General features: G+C 42.3%; 1 protein-coding gene across 1 annotated transcript in view; it reads left to right on the top strand.

The window, feature by feature from the left end:
• kcnh8 (potassium voltage-gated channel, subfamily H (eag-related), member 8) overlaps nt 1–12,490 on the top strand; it is a 66,084-nt gene that overhangs the window by 11,270 nt on the left and 42,324 nt on the right. Inside the window, exon 2 of the mRNA XM_050035124.1 lies at nt 7,921–8,154. Within this exon, the coding sequence (XP_049891081.1) occupies nt 7,921–8,154 (234 nt within the window). The remainder of the gene's footprint in view (nt 1–7,920; nt 8,155–12,490) is intronic.

Here is a 12,490-nt window from a genome sequence, read left to right as displayed (position 1 = left end):
CACAACCCGTGGGTCTCGTTTGTTGACCATGGGTGGGTTCAGGAAAATATCATGGGTTTGGGCGGCAGGTCAAAAAGTGACAAAGCAGCATTCTGATTAGGTTATTAATAACTTACAGAAATATTGCGTGCAAAAGTGAATCCATTTTCCATCTCCTCTTCTCCTCTGTCTGTCTGTCAGTCTCTCTCTCCCTCTCAAGCACACACACACACACACACACACCCCTTTGAGAGCACAACAACGCCCAGTGCTTGTGTCTGTTCTCAACCCATGTCCTACGCTCCCATTGACTGTAACTCACCAACAGATCCCTGACAGTTCAAGATATGTAGCCTTCTCGATATCAGAGGAGCATCTGTGATACATTGGCAAGCTTCTGCTGATTTGCCTCTTTGTCAGGGCGCTCCAAAAACTGTTGGCAAGTGGAAAATCAAGACAAAAGGCACCTTGTGTGAACTAGGCAATGAGGTGCTTTCAGTAATGTGCTAACGTTAGCATGCTAACATGCTCAAAATGACAATGCTAAGATAGTGATGCTTTGCAGCTGTAAAGTTTACTGTCAGAAAGTCAGGGGATCGCCAAAGACAGTAGGATTCATCCTCTGGGAACCATGAATGTTAGTGCACAAATCTGAGATAGATGTGAATATATATTTAACACAATAACTGATAGATTTGATCTAGTGGTGGCACTAGATACAACATCAGGGGATCACCAAAGCTTTGGGGATTTATCCACTGGGGGCTATGAATGTCTGTATCAAATTTCATGGCAGTTCATCATAATCGTTAAGCTACTTCAGTCAAAATCAACAATGTCAACCTCTTGTATCACTAGAGGAGAAGCCAGGGGATCAAAGTAAGAGAGATTCATCCTCTGGGGGTCATGAATCTTTGTCCCAAATTTCATGACAACACACAATAGTTGATTTGATATGGTGGACCACCAGACCAAACAGCATTACCATGCAAAACACAGATGCTGACTGTTTGTGGAAGGCAGGGTGCCAACTGTGATGCTGTAACAAGAGTATTTCTGCTGTTGCTTCTGAGAGAAAAACAGTCATTATTTGATCACAAGGGGTCACTTGTCAGGAAAACATGAACATCCGTCATGTAATATAAGTATCTGACCAAACCACTAATGCTGTTCATTCACACAAATCTCCAAACCACTAAAAGGAATACATTTTGACAGAAGGAAACAGCTGTCTTACGCTGGTGCTTTGATGGTATAATTACACTTGAAATTATCCTTTATTAATAGCTCACACATGCTTCAACAAACCACCCGCTCACCAACAGTTACAAAGCACTTGAGTTGACTTTTATTGCATAAGAAGGCTCCGTATCCACCCCTCTCTTCTTCCCTCCTGCTCTCATTCCTCTCTCCCTGCCCTTTCTCCTCCTCTGCCCTCCCCTCTCTCTTTCTTTGTCTCTGTCTCTCCTTCTCCGCTCCTCCTCTTGTGTCCCTGTGGGGTTTCTCCAGCAGCTGTCATGCAATAGTGTGAGCATGAGGGGAGATGATCTATGGGCTGCTACACCAGAGCAATTAGCCAAAAGAAATTCCGAATGGAGAGGGAGATACAGTCAAGGAATGGGAAGTAATGAAGGGGTTGAGACAGAGGAGAGCAGATCCAGAGTGGGGGAAAAAAAGGAACAAAAGAAAAAGGTGGGGGTGAAGTGGTAGACGGTGAGATGAAATCTGAAAAGGACTCAGAAGGAGAGATGATTCAGACTTTTCCTTAAGTAGAGTTTCGGGTGCAGGGCAAAGATAGTAAAAGTAGACGGATGATGCTCTCGATGAGGTGGTGGGGAAGGAGGTGAGCGTGTGCAAAGGGTGAAGGAAATAAATGGATTGGGGAAAAGAGGCATAGTATGGTGGAATTCCAAGGGTAGAGAGGAGATGAAGAGTAATTAGGTGGAGAGATCCAAACCAGTAGGAGGGACATCAAGAACAGCTGGGAGGGAAAGAAGGAGCAAAGGTTGATAAGGGAGGTGGGGGAGGGAAGGAGGGATAGAGCCAATGACAGTGGGAGTGATTGTGAAAAAAGAGGAATATACAGTAGGGAGGAAAGAAATAAGGGAGCAAAGGTGGGAGTATTACAGGGGAGGGGGTGTAATGCTGGTACATTTGCAAAAGAAAGGAAGGAGAAGGGGAAAGTGGGGCAGTAGGAGGGAGGAGGAGGTGAATAAAAGGAAGAGAATAGTTAGGATAAGGGAATTTGGTGCAAAGGACAAAGTTAAAAAGTTAGTTTAAAAGTTAGGAAAATGGTAAAAGCCTGTTTTTTTGTGCCAAGATTATCAAATGGTGTGACAACAATTAATCAAAGAATTCACAAGCTCCTAAAAAGTTAGTTTTTTAAAGCATTTCTCTATTACAATACATATGTGAGACTAAATAAACACCAGCTTAAAGGGATAGTGCACCCAAAAATGAAAATTCAGCCATTATCTACTCTAGTGCACCCAAAAATGAAAATTCAGCCATTATCTACTCATCCATATGCCGATGGAGGCCCTGGTGAAGTTTTAGTCCTCACATCCCTTGCGGAGATCAGTGTGAACGCGGAGCACAGAGAAGCAGTCAGAGCTACAGGCTACAGTGAGGCTAAAAACAGAGTTCAAATGACGTTTTTCGAAAGAACTTTTTATGTCGCGGCTGCAGCACACTTGGATCACTATGGATGAGCAGTATGGAGATATTTTGTGGATTCAATTTTGTGTTCTTGGACGTTAGTCTGGGGCGTCATCCGCCATTAGGTGTGCTAGCGCTCCCCCCGCCGATCTCTGCAAGGGATGTGAGGACTCTAAAACTTCACCAGGGCCTCCATCGGCATATGGGTGAGTAGATAATGGTTGAATTTTCAATTTTGGGTGCACTGTCCCTTTAAGTGAAAGCTTAAGAAGCACCCATATTTTTAAGGAATTTAACACCCCAAAACATAGTTTGGTTTCATCAGGACTGTAGAGGTGTGGTTCAATCGGATGTGATTGACAGTGGCCTGGCAACATAACCCATCAACCCCACAGCTGTCATTACATTGGTGCATGAAATCACCCTGTTCTCCAACTAAGTCCCATCGACTTTAAACCAGTGAGAAAGAACCCAGAACAACAAAAATGCAGAAATCTCTTTTGTGGAATAACCAAACTAGCTACAACCTTTGTAAGCTATTGTGTATTCCTGTTGGACCCCATTGCTGATACAAAAAGCTGATTTTGATTTTAGAGGTCCAGTGTTTAGGATTTGGAGTCATCTATTGGCATAGATGGAATATAATATTCATGACTATGTCTTCTTTAGTGTATAATCAACTGACACTACAAGAATCATTGTGTTTTCGTTGCCTTAGAATGAGCTGTTTATATTTACATGTGGAGCCGGTCCTCGTCCACAGAGTCCATCATGTTGCTTATACAGTAGCATGAAAGGGACACATCAAACACCAGCTCTTGATCGTGTCATTTTTGTTTCTGCATCATCCACCACAGTCCTCCTATACATGCTTGGTACATGGGAAACATTTCAGTTGGTTGCAGTCTGTAACCTCATCCCTAGATGTCACTAAATCCTGCACACTAGACCTTTAAGGGCCTTTAGGATTACAAAGCAATGGTTGCACTTTTCAATCTTAAAAGTCCTGACTTTCTTGATCATTGTGGACACTTTTGATGCTTTGGGAACAAAGGATGCGCAGACCCAACATGCTAATACGTACAATAATACATCAGTCAATTCTACCCAACCAAGGTAATCCACCGTCAAACACAGTATGGTGCGGATTTTACTGTTAACATACGTTTTCTGTCAACACCATCCTCTCATGCACTGGGGAGCTGCTACTAGACAGGCTGCAGGTCTTTGGTCCGGGTCCCTGAGAGGCCAGCAGTCCTTTCGGTTTCTCTCTTGTTTACCCCGAGCCTGAGGGGCCTCACGTCTGACAGCCGGTCCCAACGCTGAGACCCGCTCTGACCATCTGTCTGGGCCATGCAGTCAGAGTATTGCTGCTGACATGACATTCTTGTGTTTTTCTTTTTCATGAAGGGGTATCACTATCACTGCATTTGAGTCATCTGTGTTGACTATGATTTAAAAAAAAAATGTTAAAGGGACAGGACACCCCAAAATCAAAAATTTTGGTAATAGTATGAACCAAGTTAATTGTTGAGATGTGAGAACCCAGCGATATCCATAAAAAGGAGTCCGATGGGACGAGAGTGAGATGATCAGACCTCCAGGGTAGCCAAATTATTTAGAAGATAAAATGGAGGTGAGCTGTAAAATAATCAACCAAACTGTCCACTTGAAACATCCATTATGGTTGCACATGGTTTACCTGTGCAGTGAGTGATTATTACTGACATCTTAGATATGCTCACTTTCAATTTTATGCCCAAACAAAGTGCTGGATAATCCGACTAAACTGGTGGTTACGAGGCTTTTTATACAACCTGTCTTGTGTTTTTTGCCCGTTCCAACCTCCGTTTGTGTTTGCAGATCTCCTCAGTTACTTTGCTAAGTACAGCATATCAAACAGATGGCAAAATTTTTTAAGTTTAAATCTGGTGATATCATGTGTTTTTCTTAATATCAACAAATCGTAAGAAAAGACAAAAAAAACCCAATGAATTTATCTTATTAACAAATATTGTGTGAGTAGCCAAAGCCTGATATTATTTCCCTGACACATAGACCATCATTTGTTTTCCAAAAACTATCAAAAATACATTAAAAACACAACTAAGCCACACCTTGCACTGGGGAACATGTGACTTCATTATGGTGAACATCGGCACTGTGCTTTATTTGGAGTCAAACCCAAATACAGTGTCGCACAGCTCGACATACTCCCTCAGAGCACCACATCTGACCCTGAAAACAGTCTCCACAAATTACATCATTGTCCTGTCTGAGTAACATTTGCTTAAAACTATGGTGCCCAGCTGCATTAGGAAATTATTCATCATTTTTAAACTATATTTAAGAGCCATTTTCCTTCAGAAACAAATGGGCAGAGGGCTGAGAGAGACAGTCAGTTCAGTTTTTGGTTCATTCATGAGATTTGTTGCCACTGTGGACCAAAATGTAGAGTATGACCAGCCTAAACCCCATCAGTAAAACTTTGCAGTGATGCTGTGTCCCCAGATCTGAGCAAATTTGCGAGTATAAGCAAAGGAAATGCTGTAAATACCACCCAGCAGAATGATCCTTTACTCACTCTTACATCATTGCGGAGTAATTCCTCTATTCCCACATTCCTGAAAGTGACATGAATCACAATTTTTGCGAGTGTGCAAGCGTGCAGAAGCAATTGTTGATTGCTGAATGGGATTACGAAGAGGAACATGTTGCTCATTCCTCTTGAGAGACGCCTACAAGGGTTTGGTTCTCTGCCGTTGTATTCCCTGTTCAAATCTAAGGTGGTTTCCCTCAACAAAGCCTGACGTACAACATAAAATGATTAAACACGGGGGTTGGTGGAAAAAGGAATTATTGATGCAGAAAATTGATTTCTGTAATGACATGTAATTGAAACAAGTCGCTTTGCAGGATGTCTCATGCAGTGATTATAAACAAGTACACATTTCTTTGTGTGTTTCTGTATATGAGTCTTTGGCTTAATGTGTGTGTGTGAGACTCATTCATTTACTGTTATTGTACTAATGTCTCCAAATGTGTTGGGTAGAAATGGTTAATGCTACATGTACCTTTAGATATGTGTGTGTTGACATTCAAATGCGAATGCACACACTTACACTCCATGCACATTATAGAATCTGCCAAACCATAATCGTCCACTGTCTTGTAGGATGGACATTGTACTGTAAACATTAGCTGTCTGTCAGCACAGCTCAGCATCATCCTGCACTTCATTGGCTCTGTGGGTGTTTGTTTGTGTGGATGGGTGGGTGTGTTTGTGTGTCATAATAGATGGATTCAGGTACAAACAGCTGGTCCACTTCAACCAGGTATTGAGAGCTAGACACAAATAAGTCTAATTAATTGTGATCGACTTCAGCGCTGATGTGATTCTGTTTTCACTGCCATCACTCCAACACACTCACTGATTCTCCACTCATGCTCCCTCTTTTCTTTATCCAAATTTCTCCTTAACACCTAACCTCTCTTTACTGCAGCTCTCACTAAAAGTATTATGAATGCAGGGTCGGTTTCTTGACACGAGGGAATGAGTTTGGAGAGTATGATTCCATTGCACTTCAGTTTCCAGATAAATCAGTCATTTATTGAGGTGGGTGACCTTCATGTTGCAGCCCACACAGGCCTTCATCTACCTGAGCCGAGGATCCCATCAGCCTGTGTTCACAAGTCACATTTCAGCCCCAGTGGCGAGTGAGAGTGATTCAATGAAACAGTCAGAGAGGCACCCTTTGACCAGTTGAATTTGCTTCCATTTTTGTTATCTGAAGTTTTGGAAGTGGGTGGCGGGAGCTGAGAGGTTAAAGCAGTGGTCTCGCAACCAGAGTGTTGGTGGTGCAACATCTGAGATGAACTCCTATCAATATTTATAATTACAATGGATCAAATGAGTATGTGAAATGTGTCTCTTAAACTGACCATCCCACAGAGAATCACCACCACCACCCTCTGCTCTTCCCCTTTTGCCTGATATCAGACACGGTTTGTTACACTCTGTTTCCATCTTCAGTCTGACATATCGACCACTCTAACTAATTTTGGTGGAGGAGGGGGATTCGATTTTCCCAAACCATCACTAGAGACCAGCATATCTTCCGGAATCCAACATCATTTTAAGTCATCACTGATGCGTAGCCCTGCCAACATACCTGTTGTTGTTGACAGGGTGTTAATAGTGGAGCAGAGCAAAGTAAAAACAAATTTAGATCAGTCTTGATAGAAGCATCAGTTTTGTTTATAGCGGCCGCCATTGTTGTTATTACTCAGTGGTTTTGGTGCACCACCATGGCACTGATTGGCTAATTATTAGACCTCCTCTGGCACTCATTTTATTTCTTTAACCAAGAAACCATGTTTCACGTCATAGTGCCAGACGAATCATTCAACTCTAACTTGGTTGAGCAGGTGGATTCAAAGGTGCGGACCCAGGTAACTTCCCCCTTAGTGTTTTGGCATCTTTCAGCTCATTGTTTTGGGTTTAATGGCCAAGAAATGTACAGTTTGGTTCACTCACTGCTCTCATCAACTCCCTTTTTAGTCATAGCAGGCTGTTTTTTTAGCAAAAAGCTCAGATAGACCCATTTACACAACCTCCTGAGCCCTGACAAAGATTATCCCTATTTTTTAGGGAGTGGTGGAGACCAAAACAGAGCTAAAAGAGAGAGAATATTACACTTAAATTGTCTGATGACCTGAAACACGACTCCAAATGAATGTTAATGTTGCTCCATGTTTGCTGCCAACCCTGCTGCATGTGACAAATACACAACTATTAGCTAAAATTTTTATCTGTATATGTCAGTGTTGTATTTACAGCTTGTTGTCCTGCTCCCAATTGGCCAAAACAAAATTACAGCAGGTTTTATGTTTAATTGAAGCTTAAAAACACAACCTCCCTTGGTAATGTTAATTATTACTATCAGTTTAGTATTGAGACCTCCAGGGATTCTTGAAGAAGCACAAATAATGAATAGTTTAAAACTATAGTCTGTGGGGAGTTTTACTATTTTCCCCTCTTGCCTAGAGTCAGAAATACATATTGGATGTTATTTTTTTATGCCACAGCATTCAGTGTGAAGATATGTTAAACAGGGAAGTTTAACAGTGTATTTCCACCCTTTTAAAAGAAGCTGTGAATTGAGCAAATCTGGGCTAAACTCGCTGCTCATTATTCCTTTAGGGACCCAAAAAACACTGAGTCTGGATAGTTACCTCAGCTCCTTGTCCTCACCTCACCTCTTCTTCCTTTTTCTCCTACAGACAGCAACTTCATCCTGGCCAATGCACAAGTGTCGAAGGGCTTTCCCATCGTCTACTGCTCTGATGGCTTCTGTGAGCTCACAGGCTTCTCCCGGGCCGAGGTCATGCAGAAGAGCTGTGCCTGTAAGTTCCTGTACGGGCCAGAGACCAGCGAAGGCATCATCCTCAGCATTGACGATGCCCTGGAGGAGCGAAAGGAGTTTAAAGATGAGATCATGTTCTACAAAAAGACAGGTAGGCCGTGAAAAGCCAGTTTTGTTGTGGTTTTGAGGTGTGTCTGAGTTGACTGTTCAATTATTGTCATCTTTGCTCCCGTCATTTATCATTTTGCTGCTCTTTTGCACTCACACCTAGTCACTTTACCAGACTCTGTGACTTCCTCTACCATTTACCAATTAAGTGTTGGAACCAAGGGAAGGAGACAAGCACAGACAGCCATTAGAGAGTGCACAGACAGAGCGATTACCATGTTGGACTTTGCCTGTGCATTCCATAAATGGATGGCAGTTCTATGTGGCTATTTCTGAAGAAGCCACATTTAAATTGGCACAGATGGACCCATGGATAGATGAAGTAATGGCTGGATTAATGGAAGTATAACTTTTTTTATTGGCCCATTCTCATTAAAAGGTGATTAAACTAAGCAATCAGTCACATAAGTCCTCCAGTTATTATTTAACGCTCAAACACATTAAACTTTCATAGCTGTCAGCTAGTGACTCCTGAACCCTGTCTCCTTCGATTACACTGACCCAGTAGCTAGCCGTGGTGCGGTATGGTTTGGTGTGTGCCTCGCTGATTAGCCAGCTGGCCAGCGCACAAAATGGGGCCGAAAATAATGAGCACATCTAGGCATCAGCGGATACATGCATGCTGTGATGTGGGATGGTGCCATGTGCCCTTGCATGGTCATTGCAGTTTTGTCCACTTTATGTTCTTGCAGTAGATTCAGCTGTGTGAATCTACACAACTTTTTTTTTAAATTAAGCTGGCAGCATTTGTGTTTTGGTGGAGAATTTCTCTGCAGTCTCTCTGTCTCAAATCAAGAGAAATCAGTTATTTGTTATACACTGGCACTGCATGCTTTCTCATTTCTGCAGAGCTCACACAACTGTGAGGAGAGATTAAAAGCTCATTCCTGACTTTGGAAACATGTTGATGAAATAGTTTCTCTTCTAAGTCCATTTTGTAGCTGTTCTAGGGCTTGTTGGTTCTTGACAAGGACAAGAAATATTTAAAGGTATATTGTGCAGACACTGTCACTGTTTAGGAACACAACATTCAAACTTGGCCCCATCTTCCTTCACTGCTTGTGCGTGCACTGCAAGCTACTGTACTATATTAGCAACGTTACATGGTTGTAATAGAAAAGCCCATGCTTTAGCAAGCTAACTAAGCTAACCACTGGCACCAATTTGTCCAACAAAAAACAGGCCAGCTCTCCCTCACTCTTCATTCCCATCCTCTCCTCCAGTGCTCGTCAACCAAAGTGAAAGCCAGATTTACTTTTGTTTTGCTTGGCATTTCACATCACTATATTTGCATATTTTTTGCACTCTATCCAGAATGTCCATAGCTTCCTCTTGGATGAGTACTGCTACAACCTGATCACTACCTTTCTACACAGTCCCATCCTCACCTATGCACTGTTATTGGTTGGGGACTACACACTACTGCCCAAAGGTTACAGCCCATAAACATCGTGAACACAGCAAACGTCAGTAGAAAATAAGAAAATAAGGGCAGAGGGCAGGGTCTCTGCAGATAAATACACCGTCACACACTTCTAGTGGGTCATAATGATTGAGAGTGATTTTTTTTGTATGAGTCTGTATGTTTTTTTGTTTGTTTTTTTAGGAAAATCCTGCATAACATAGCTTTAAATGCTCAGAAAAATGGAAATTGAAACATCATGTTTCAGAGAAGCGGCTGCACATCGCATTGATGATGATCAAAAAGTCAGCTTAGAGCAACTTGTACTTGCTAGCTTATGGAGCCCATTTTTAATCCTGCATATTAAGCTCTGATGGATCAGTTGTTTGTTTAACAGGGGAAACAGCTGTTAATAGGCAGAACAGCCTGGTCTCACTCCCAAGGACGCTGCTTGGGTAGTTTAGCTTCTATGTGAGATGCACCAGGATGTGTGAGATGCACCGGGCTCTCCAACAACCCCACTGTAAACACACCCACGTCATTGACGGACGTTCAGAGCAACAGATGCAGGTTAAAGAGAATGAAACGTGGTCAGCATGGGAGGGGACCTTGATTCAGGAGACCATTGTTCAAGACTGGCACACAGCAGCATCAGTTGTGGCATTTGTGCCGCTAAGAGCCCGGTGTTTTGTAGTGACATCTACAATCATTTTCAAACTATAACCAAGTAGTTTTGTTGCCTGAACCTTACAGCTAACTCTTTTCTCACCACCGCGTTTGTGCCACTCAAAGCAGGGTGTTTTTTTGGGGTGTTTTTTTTAGCAAAATCCGGCTTGTTTTCCAAAGCATGACCAAGTTTTTCGGCCTAAACCTTACCGCTGACTCCTTCCTTATCATATGCCATGGGCTTCATTTCAGTAACGTATGGGGTTTCAAGCAGCAAAATATACAGGGATGAAATCAGGTTGGACAGAATGGACGTTGCAGTGAGTTTCCTTTGTCAACATCTGAAAGGATTGTCGATGACACAGTAAAAATGACTCCTGCAGGTATCGGGGTATGTGTATGTGTGAGATGTGCCACTTCTCTGATTTTTCTACGATTTTAAAAAGCAGATTTCATAGTTGACTCAGTGCAGTTTGCAGAGATACAGCTCAACTAATACCACCACAGATGTGACTGTCTACGCCACTCTGTCTACTGCTTTGTTGTCATTCCTGTCCCCCACATCCCCCAGATCCAGATCTTTTCCCTTCTGTTCTCTTTCACTTTCCTCTTTCATTTTGTTACCTTTCATCTCCCTCTATCTCTCTCTCTCTTCTCACTCACCTCTTTTACCATGTTCACATAGTACTGCTTGTGCCAGTTTGTCTGTCTGTCTGTCTCCCATGCTTATCTTGCCGTTTTTTTTTCTATCCCTGCCTCTACCTTTTTATGTCATCTCATCCCCCTCTTTCCGTCTGTCACAGCGGAGTCCTGAAAGTAAACGTAGCTGATTGACTCGTTTTGTCCCCGTCTGTCAGCCCGAGAAAAGAGGAAGCTGCATGCTCGCAATCAGGAACGCTCTTTCTCTCGCTGTGTGCTTGATAGTGCTGCCTTGTCATGCAGACATGCAGATATTCACACACATACACACACACACAGACAAAAACAGTGTGATTGAGTCATCATCACCAGGCACGGAAGATTTAGTGAGTGGGAGTGATGGGAGGGAACTCCGTGGGAAATCCCTCATAATCAGTGATTCATTTGTAGTCACTAAATAGAAAAGAATGAAAGGTAGACCATGACTGCTGCTTTAAAGACATTCATCTTGAAAAAAATCTTTTTGCTATATAACAAGCATTTGAGGTTAAAGATAAAAGATGACAAAAAATATGAAATCAAATAAGGAATTCTTAAAAAAATCAAACTATGAAAGAGACAACATAAAATATAACTCTACATGAAAAACCAGTGACACTGTCGTGCATATGCCACAGCATGATGTGGATTAGACTGAATTTGTGATGATTAATTAATTAGTATTAAGACTAAAACCCCTGAGACGCTCTAATGCTCAACATAATTTTGCTTTCCCTACATGAAGAGCCCTCAGAATTCCAAAGTTTATGCCAGAGGACGGGGCATGTTTTTACCCAGACTGAAAAGATAGATCCTCTGTACGGTGGCATGCTTAGAACAAGTCAGACACAGCTTGTCAGGCTCACTGCTGTGCTGTCAGACTGTATTTAAGTGTTTCCTAGTTCACAACACCGTAGCAAAAGAGTGCAGTGTAATAGCGTAATATGCTTCTATTCAGCTTAAAGGTTCTGTGTGTGAGACATTCAGAGCATTAATACAGTAGCAACCACTATTTGCTAAAGATATAGTCAATGTCAATGTCAATGTCAAGTTTATTTATATAGCACATTTAAAAGCCTAAGGCCAACCAAAGTGCTTTACAAGATGAAATCATCAGCACCAATAAACAATACAAGCAGAAACAGTACAAAGCAGAGAGGTAGAAGAAAACAAAACAAAACAAGACACAACAACAGGTGACTCAACTCAGCCAAAAGCCAGGGTAAATAGGTGGGTTTTAAGACGTGTTTTAAAAATAGAGAGGCTAGTCGCAGACCCCACAGACAGAGGCAAAGCGTTCCACAGCGTGGGAGCCGCCACTGCAAAGGCTCGATCTCCTCTAGATTTTAAGAGGGATCGAGGAACGTCCAGAACTAACTGGTCAGCTGACCTCAGGGCTCTGGAGGGTCGATGCACCTTCATAAGGTCGGATAAATATTCAGGGGCCAGTCCATACAGAGACTTAAACACAAATAAAAGAATCTTAAAATCAATCCTGTACCTAACCGGAAGCCAGTGAAGCGAAGAGAGCACTGGTGTTACGTGCTCATATTTCTTTGTCCCGGTAAGGAGA

This window comes from Epinephelus moara, chromosome 22 (assembly GCF_006386435.1).
Source record: "Epinephelus moara isolate mb chromosome 22, YSFRI_EMoa_1.0, whole genome shotgun sequence".
NCBI lineage: Eukaryota > Metazoa > Chordata > Actinopteri > Perciformes > Serranidae > Epinephelus > Epinephelus moara.
Note: the sequence above shows the minus strand (reverse complement) of the source record. Positions and strands in the feature narration are given on the sequence as shown.